This window comes from Oncorhynchus mykiss, chromosome 18, assembly GCF_057628025.1.
Source record: "Oncorhynchus mykiss isolate SJ-2025 chromosome 18, ASM5762802v1, whole genome shotgun sequence".
In the NCBI taxonomy this organism is placed as follows: Eukaryota; Metazoa; Chordata; class Actinopteri; order Salmoniformes; family Salmonidae; genus Oncorhynchus; species Oncorhynchus mykiss.
The window spans coordinates 59,652,672-59,662,318 of NC_143039.1; the positions used below are offsets into that span (position 1 = coordinate 59,652,672).

At 39.7% G+C, this 9,647-nt stretch overlaps 1 protein-coding gene and 1 long non-coding RNA gene across 4 annotated transcripts; one reads left to right on the forward strand and one right to left on the reverse strand.

Moving 5' to 3' along the window:
* Positions 1-4,473: 4,473 nt before the first annotated feature.
* On the forward strand, positions 4,474-5,941 carry LOC149975609 (uncharacterized). The gene is made up of 2 exons (XR_016488580.1): positions 4,474-5,399; positions 5,528-5,941. It is a non-coding gene; the product is annotated as an uncharacterized LOC149975609 (long non-coding RNA).
* On the reverse strand, positions 5,195-9,385 carry LOC149975610 (uncharacterized). Of its 3 annotated transcripts, XM_090208899.1 has the most exons (5): positions 9,026-9,379; positions 8,463-8,810; positions 8,130-8,302; positions 6,838-7,000; positions 5,195-6,245 (listed from the first exon to the last, which is right to left on the reverse strand). In XM_090208899.1, exons 1-5 carry the CDS (start codon positions 9,344-9,346, stop codon positions 5,757-5,759), a joined length of 1,494 nt encoding a protein of 497 aa, XP_090065025.1. In that variant the 5' UTR covers positions 9,347-9,379; the 3' UTR covers positions 5,195-5,756. The 3 variants fall into 3 exon arrangements, 2 of the variants coding, with proteins under 2 accessions (XP_090065025.1, XP_090065026.1); XM_090208900.1 differs by lacking the exon at positions 9,026-9,379 and having other exon boundaries at positions 8,463-8,840; XR_016488579.1 differs by lacking the exon at positions 6,838-7,000 and having other exon boundaries at positions 6,016-6,245; positions 9,026-9,385.
* Positions 9,386-9,647: the final 262 nt, after the last annotated feature.

Below are 9,647 nucleotides of genomic sequence, written 5' to 3' on the forward strand. Positions count from 1 at the left end.
TGGTAGATCAATTACTTATGTCATGCAATAAAATGCAAATGAATTACTTAAAAATCATACAATGTGATTTTCTGGATTTTTGTTTTAGATTCCGTCTCTCACAGTTGAGGTGTACCTATGATAAAAAATTACAGACCTCTACATGCTTTGTAAGTAGGAAAACCTGCAAAATCGGCAGTGTATCAAATACTTGTTCTCCCCACTGTATATGTAGAGACACATGGACGAGGTACAGTACTGTACTACAATAAGCAGGTTTAACATCCCCTCCCCAAACACAGAGAGAGAGAGAGACACACACACACACATTCTTTACATATTTATGCAAGGCTCTGGTGTGGACCGTAGTGTCAGAGGTACTACACCTTATACAGTATCTGTCTATATTACTCTATCTCTCTATCTATTGCTATGGGCCAATTATTACATTAGAAATGACAAAAAAGCTATTACATTATTGACAGTTATAACATTATGGACTAGTCAAGAGTGTTAAGATTGTTCACTCCTGGTTTAAGTATGCCTAGTCTTCAATCTTTTACATCATGTTTAACTGGCAGTATTATTCTCTCATTATTTTGACAATTTACATTCCTCTCTCTCCACTCTCCTTTCTCTCTTCTACAATATCTCCCCTCTCCTTCATCTCTTGTCCCCAGAGGGAGTAATTGTGTTCTGGCTGATGGTAAAGGCCATCCAGACCATCTCCTTCCTCAACTTGTTCTTCCCGCTGGTGGTACCCCTGTCCACCTCCTGGCAGTGTGAGATCCATGTCTGGGCCCTTCAGATGAACATGATGGTGTATGTGGGAGGCATTGTACGACTAGGACACAATGACACAACCTATGTATTCGCTACATTTAATTCCCTTTAGTATAAAAACAATACGCAGCATTCAACTTGATTGTTGCTATAGTTTTCAGGAGTGAATGTCCATTGTCTATGATTCAGTTTATTTTGAGAGCAAACACACTCCATTAGTGATCTAGTTTGTTATGATGTCAAAGCAGAAATGTGATGATGACACAGAATGGAGTGATGAAATCATGAGTTTGTTGTCTCTGGCAGCCCCTGAGGTACTGGCTCAGAAATCCTACAGCAATCCTGTCCAGTCCAGTTCAGTATGCATTACATTATGTTGCCATTATTACTCATCCTTGTCAGTGATTTCGTATTATTGGAAATGGCTCCCTGGGATTGGTGTTGCTTTGAGCGTGTGCAAAACTGTCAGTGTGTGCATGGGATGAGCCATAATACAGTGACTGGCCAAGGAATAATCACTGACAGTGTCACTGTGTGTGAGATGATTACTTAGAGAGCACAAGGAATCACGGTGAGAACTTAGAGAGTACATCTGCTTTTTTTCCCATCTGTATTTCTGTACATTTCTGTAGTTTCTTTCATTGTTATTATCCTTCCCCCTTGACAAACATATAGAGGAATGGTCCACTGACGTTACCTGCATGATCAGAGGACAGGCAGACATTTCCTCATGCATGTTAACTGGCCACAGAATGTGTGCGAATACAAAGCCACATTTATAAGTGGAGATATGTCACTCTTGCTCTCACCATGAGGTCACGTTAAATTGATACTTTTGGTGAACTATTTGCACATACAGTATTTAAAGTGGGATTTGATGTTATTCAGTCAAGACTACAAATGATTTTATTTGCACCCCCTTGTTTTCCCCAATACTGTTTAAATGTCCGTCACTGTAAGAACGAGCCACTGCCATGATATGCCCACAACTTATGAGAAACAACGTGTAACTATCCCAGATCCAGTCCAGTATGTTGTAGCATTGCACAGTATTGGAAAAACAGCTGTTTGTTATTTGAAAGGAGATATGCACAATCTTCTGATGTGTCCCCTACTTGAACTGGATGATTTACCAACAATTGGATTAACATGCATTACTCCAAATAACATCAACAGAAATTGCAGGCCCACGTGTCATCAATGAATGACATAGATTTACCTTCCTTGCATTTCAGTGGCTTTTGCATACTGTGAGCTGGTTACAATGATAACCATTGATATCTGTTAACTGGTTGCAATCATAGATTACCGTCAAATTCCATCACATTCAAAAGTAAAAGTATGGTGTATGTACAGTATATAACAGTATACTTCTCACTACTGCCTCTTGTTTTTAGTGAGTTTGGAACTTCATTACATGAGTTTTATCATGTGTTGGTGACCCAGTCATTGATAGAGAGATGTATAACTGTACCACAGAATACCTATAATAACACAGACAAATGAGGACAGTGGTACCACCAGCGGGAAGAACAGATTGAGGAAGGAGGTTACAAATATATCTGTTATATTGTCACACACCACATAGTTGCTGTGAAATGTGTTGTTTTCCAGGGTCCGAGTGATACAGAGAGGTAGAAGGTGTATAGCTCTAACACTATGCTCCACACCAGTTTCCTGGCCAGCATCACAGTGATGAAGATAGCCAGGTGTTAGTCTATCAGCTGGAAGTTCTGCAGAGATTAGACAACATAAACAGACTGCAGAATGTGTGTGTGTGTATGTATGCTCACCAGAGAGGTAGAAGCAATAGGTGTTTGTGTGCTGGTGTGTCTGTAATACTACCAATCAGAGGTGTTTTATGGCCACTGGATGACTAAAGGGTTACCACCACATGATCCTTTAGATATAACGTACTGTGTGTGTGTGCACATGCATGCGTGTGTGTGTTTTTGTATTACAATCTACCAAAGATTTGGCATCACCATGAGTGAAAAGGAGTTGGCATGATGGAACAAACAGACTGGGACTCAGGCTAAGATGTGCAGCAATGAGGACTGTGTGTGGGTGTGCTTGAGAGAGAGACGGTGTGAGGAAGAGCATGTTGTGGCTAGAACAGAACAGTGGGAGATATCTCTCCTCCTCCTCTGTGCCATACCTTCTCACAATAGCAAATATTGCAGACAAGGTATATAATCTCTATTTCCCCGAAGTCACAAGACTGTTTATTTGACTCAACTCTATTATGCTATTATGTTTCCTCAGGAACATGTCAAGACCTGACCCTCAGAACTTACCTTTTATTACCTCTGTTGACTCATCAGTAGGAAAAATGTGAGCTCTACATGCCTTGTTCCAACAGGATGCTGTATCTATATCATGCCTTGTTCCAACAGGATGCTGTATCTACACATACCTTGTTCCAACAGGATGCTGTATCTATACATGCCTTGTTCCAACAGGATGCTGAATCTACTGTTTATCATGCCTTGTTCCAACAGGATGCTGAATCTACTGTATATCATGCCTTGTTCCAACAGGATGCTGTATCTATATCATGCCTTGTTCCAACAGGATGCTGTTTCTATACATGCCTTGTTCCAACAGGATGCTGTATCTATATCATGCCTTGTTCCAACAGGATGCTGTATCTATATCATGCCTTGTTCCAACAGGATGCTGTATTTTCTGTCATGCCTTATTGGAATCGATGTTGCCTCACACATACCTACTTATTGTATTAACAAAATTAAGGAAGTTTGTTTTTAAATTAGTAATAAATGTTATCCTGCCAACCACAATATGAAGAAGTTTAAAAAAGACATTGACTGAAATTGTACCTTTTGTAACCACCACCCAGACATTGTTATATATTTTGTGGCATTACATTCATGTAAAGAATCTGTGGCAAGTAGATTTAGGATGAATTATTTTTTTATTTCTATATTTAACCTTTATTTAACTAGGCAAGTCAGTTAAGAACAAATTCTTATTTACAGTGACGGCTTACCGGGGAACAGTGTGTTAACTGCCTTGTTCAGGGGCAAACTACAGATTTTTACCTTGTCAGTTCAGGAATTCGATCCAGCACCCAACGCTCTAACCACTAGGCTACCTTCCGTCCCAAAATTATCATATTTATAATACTGATCAGTTTTAGATCATAATGAATGAGAGTACATGGACAGGGGAGGACCGGATACTAGATCAGCACTAATAATGTGAGCAGCTTGATACATATTGTCCCGGGGTCCTGGTGTCTACCCCTGCCTTAGAATCAGACATTTTATATGTTGAATTGGAAATAATTACTCCCTCTCACATGTTAACCTCTGCATGTTGTGGTGATTTGAATGTTTTGACAAGTTTACTGACTGGGACATAATAAACATAACCATTATTACATAATAAAATGTGCTAAGGTTAATATGGGTGCTGCCAGGAGACATTTTGATAACTGATAAACTACTGTAAAGGGAATTTATTAATCGTATTCCAGTTTACTATCTTGAAACCCTAGTCACCAAACAATTCATTTCAACTTCAGTCATGGAACTTATGCTACTCCATACAAAATATATCAAATGTATTCTGTGACAGTAACATCCGCAGAGTGACTCCTAAACAGGAGTGGATTGCCAAGTCAGGGACCTGACTACTGGGAGAGACAGACTCAGATCAACATTGGTAACGAGCAGGTCGACAAAAATAACATGGCTATTGTACAGATTTATTAGTGGGTTGGGTTTACATGCACCCTTGCAACCATCCCAGTCAAATAACAATATTTACAGACTGAAACACAGGGTTGGTGAAGAACTTCCTTCAGAGAATCTGTCAGGTTTTACAATAAGTCATGTGATGTGCCTTGGCATCTGGAGCCATACTGAATGTACAGTATAAAGCATCCCTGAGGACGAGTGCTGATCTAGGATCAGGTCTTCCACTCCCACAAATATTTATTTGTAAATTATCAGGTCCCCCTTATCCACATATTCTTTGTGATCTGAAAGACAAAACTGATCCTAAATAGGCATTCCTACTCTGAGATGCTTGATGCATACAGCCCAGAGCTATTGTCTATATCTGTTCTCATCATGTCAGTCTTCGGAGAGGTTGGAAGAAGTGTCACGTCACAAGACTTGTATCATATACGGATTAGTAAAACACAATCACGCCACAAAACAACCCCACATAACCCATGTACCAGAAAAGAAGACTACCATCAGTCTGTTAACAAAACAATCCCACATAACCCATGTACCAGAAAAGAAGACTACCATCAGTCTGTTAACAAAACAATCCCTCATAACCCATGTACCAGAAAAGAAGACTACCATCAGTCTGTTAACAAAACAATCCCACATAACCCATGTACCAGAAAAGAAGACTACCATCAGTCTGTTAACAAAACAAATATTTGACACAAGTAGACAATGTTTTGACATTTTATTTTGGAAAACTGTAGCTTTTCATATTAGCAGGCATGACAGGAAAGAATGTTGGCAAGCTTTATTATTTATAGATGTAGACAGTGCAACATCTTCTACAATTGAACATGTAGTGTAACTACTAGCCAATGAGGCTCCCTGAACTAATGCCTAAGCTTTAGCTCACAGGGCAAACACAATCTTGTGGTGCGCAGTAGACCTCGGTTATAACACTGTTCGGTCATATAAGAACATATGTTTGGGGATATGATTGCCAAATTAAATTCAAATTTAACTGAAATGAATATGAAAAAAGTATTGAATCTGTAAACTAGGATTCTTAGGCTACGTTTACACAAGCAGCCTAATTCTGATACTTTGCCCATGTATTGGCAAAAGATAAGAATTAGGCTGCCTGTGTCAATGTAGCCTTTGTCCTTTAGTATCTAGTTAATGCAATATCTGCACAAGTAGCATTCAGAACATATTTTCCTACTATTTAAAATGTATACTGATGTGAATTCTAATGTATAAATGATGGAAGTTCACTGTTGAAAAACATAATCAGTGATTAACATTGGTACTACTCTGATGCTGTGACAACTTTTCCTGCATTGCAGAAAGCAGTTTCAGCATATCTGATTTAGCTTGGGACTTCAGTTCAGGCGGCATTTCACTTAGCGTTGAAATTATAATATAGCTAAGTAAGGCGTCACCATCATCACTACCTCCATTGCTACTGACCCCATGCTCTCTGGTATTATCAGCATTCTTATGGTTCTTGCTGGTGGCTTGTTCTACTCTGTGCTGTGTCCTCTTCCTTGGTTGGGCTGGTCCACTGGTAGAGCTGGAGCTTGGTTTAGGCGTAGTGGGGCCGCCCCCAGACTGTTTCACAGTAGATGTGGGTCTGAAGGGTCTGATGTGTGTGGTTACAGAAGGGGTAACGGTGCTGCCTGCTGCAGGGGTGAACAATGGGTTGAAACGACAGAGGTCTCTGTCTATCGACGCCTCACCACTGCCTCCAGTCTCTGCTTGTCCTCTCGCTACCAGACTCTTGGTGACATAATAGAAACCAAGTGTTTGCATTAATGGGTACACACACACACACACACGCTATACCATCTACTGCATCTTGCCATCTTGATGTAATTAAATGTATCACTAGCCACTTTAAACAATGGCACTTTATATAATGTTTTCATACCCTACATTACTCATCTCATATGTATATACTGTACACTATACCATCTACTGCATCTTGCCTATGCCGTTCGGGCATCACTCATTCATGTATTTGTATGTACATATTCGTATTCATTTACACTTGTGTGTATAAGGTAGTTGTTGTGAAAGTGTTAGGTTAGATTACTTGTTAGATATTACTGCATGGTCGGAACTAGAAGCACAAGCATTTCGCTACACTCGCATTAGCATCTGCTAACCATGTATATGTGACAAATAAATTTGATTTGACACACACACACAGACCATTACAGGATTAAGTAAACCACATTAGGCCTATTCTCTGTGACATCAACATGCTATTTTAATCAGGAAGAAACTCTCTAGTACAGGTAGGAAGAATATACAATTAAGTCACAAGTAAGGCGTCACCATCATCACTACCTAACCCTAACCTACTGACCCCATGCTCTCTGGTTTTATCAGCATTCTTAAGGTTCTTGCTGTGGGCTTGATCTACTCTGTGCTGTGTCCTCTTCCTTGGTTGGTATGGTCCACTGGTAGAGCTGGAGCTTGGTTTAGACGTAGTGGGGCCGTCCCCAGACTGTTTCAGAGTAGATGTGGGTCTGAAGTAGGGTTGCAAATGGAGGATATATTACTGGAAAGTTCTAGAGTTTAACAGTAAACTAACAGAATTTTATGTAATTTATCACAAGATATCTAGTGGCCCTTGGGTGCTTTAGATTATCACAGGCGTCTGTAATTATCTCTGTCCCTCTGTGTGGCATCATCACATGTAAAATGTATTAAATAATTGAATAAGATGATTTTAAAATAAAAAAACAGAATGACAAAGCTGTAAAACATCCTAAATATAAACCATCAATTTAGTGAATATCGATGGTGTTTAATATGGGTTTCAGCATGAAATTAACTTTATATTTCGTTTTTTTTAAACTTGTAGTTATTTCTCTTTGTCAGTAACCGAGTTTCAATCCAACCTCTTTTTTTTCGAGTAGTAGGCCTACATGTCGGATAAGTAATGTCAGGACAGGCTTGATGGAAATTGATTTTTTTCTGTCAGTAAAATGTATGATGCGAGAAATGGCGGTTGGAAACACTAAATAAATACATGATGATGAACTTCACAGGTTGTTGAAAGTGCACAGTGCATGAGCTTGATGCTCCTTTCCAATAAATATAAAGGGTCTTATTCTGGTGACGATGCATTTACAGCTGTATGACCAATAAAATCTATAATAATCCCATGTAAACTACCCACACTGTATCTACTAGTTATTGATAAAGTGCAAATGTCAAGACCACAGTAGGCACATTTGTTATTTAACGCAACCATTTTTGAGGCAAAACTATAAAGCGATGGTAGAGTTGAAAATGCAATGGAAACACATTGAATTTTACATTTTAATTTGGTAAGTGAAAATGTAAGCGAAAAATATCTTCTTTTTTTGTCATGTGTGCTGTCATTGATTTTTATCACAAGTCAGTTTGGTGGAAACACCACTGGTGGGAAAATGAGCATATGTTCTTTCTGCGGATTTTAGAATATTCGTATGAAAATCTGTCGTCACTTGAATGGAAACCGATTTATAGATATAATAAATGAATAATATATAAACGATGAAAGGTTTTACAAGTTATTAAAGTATAAATTACCAAAATTACATAGATTAACAAAAGAATCTATGGCATTTACCAAAATTACTGAAGATTCCGATAATTTTAGGAATTTACCGGTAGCTTTGCAACCCTAGTCTGGGGTGTCTGATGGATGTGGTTACAGGAGGGGTGAAGGTGCTGTCTGCTTCAGGGGTGGACAAGGGGGTGAAACGACAGGGGAATCTGTCCATCGACCCCTCACCACTTCCTCCAGTCTCTCCTTGTCCTCTCGTGACGGCTAACAGAACCTTGGTGACATAATAAAAAAAACAAGCGTTTGCATTAATGATCACACACACAAAAACTGTACGCTGACCATTACAGGATTAAGTCAACCACATTAGGTCTGTACTCTGACATCAGCATATTTTTTAAGCAGGAGATAACTCAAAAATACAATTAACTCACAAGTAAGGCGGCACCTTCATCACTACCTCCCATACTACTGACCCCATGCTCTCTGGTATTATCAGCATTCTTAGGGTTCTTTCTGGGGGCTTGATCTACTCTGTCCTGTGTCCTCTTCCTTGGTTGGACTGGTCCACTGGTAGAACTGGAGCTTGGTTTAGATGAAGAGAGGCCGTCCCCAGACTGTGTTAGGGTGGACATCTGTCTGAAGGGTCTGATGTGTGTGGTTACAGGAGGGGTAAAGGTGCTGTCTGCTGCAGGGGTGGACAAGGTGGCGAAATGGTGGTATCTGTCCAACGACGCATCACAACTGCCTCCAGTCTCTCCTCGCCCTCTTGCTACCAGACCCTGCATTAATGGGACACACGCACACACACACACACTGAACATCACAGGATTAAGTAAACCACATGAATAAATAGTCAGTGATATTAGCATGCTGTTTTAAGCAGGAGAAAACTCCCTAGTATAGGTAGGAAGAATATTGTATTAAGTCACAAGAAAGTCCTCTAAATGTTCAGTGTGATTCTAATTGTGGTACTTCATTCAAACACACAGCTCACCTCTCCTCCTGGAATGTTGGTCGGTTGGGCTTTGTGTTTTATGAAGGGGGAGAGCCAGTTCAACTCCTGTAATATCTTCGGATCTTTTAGTCCAACACTTGAATTGCCGCTCTTGATCTTTGTATTATGCGCTCTGACATAGTTTTTCCTCAACTTTTTCCACGTTGTCCTGCAAAAGCTGAAGTCCATTTCTCTTTTACCTTTATTGAGAATATGAGCTACTATAATCCAATCATTATAATTAATTATTGGATCTCTTGAACTGTAAAGATTGGGGTATTTCTTAACCTCCCTGGCAAGCTTAATCTCAGACAAACTCATTTTCTTCTCCAACTGACGTGAGGTAAAACTCTGGTAAATGCGAGAGTGATGGATGTGGATTCTTTTTATACCTGAAGTGTGTCTATATTAGCATATCACTTATAATGAGGAAATGTATTGTGTTTGCATTCTACAGTAAGGGGGTAGGCCTATGTGGGTGTTTTACCACTTTCAGTTCCAGATTGGCAGAATCCTGGGCCTAAAGGCATTTTCAATGCAGTGTGGATAATGAAACAAATCCAGACATGTCAGTCTGTGGCTGCCAGTGTCCTGTTGGTTGAACACCGCAGCTCCTCCTCCT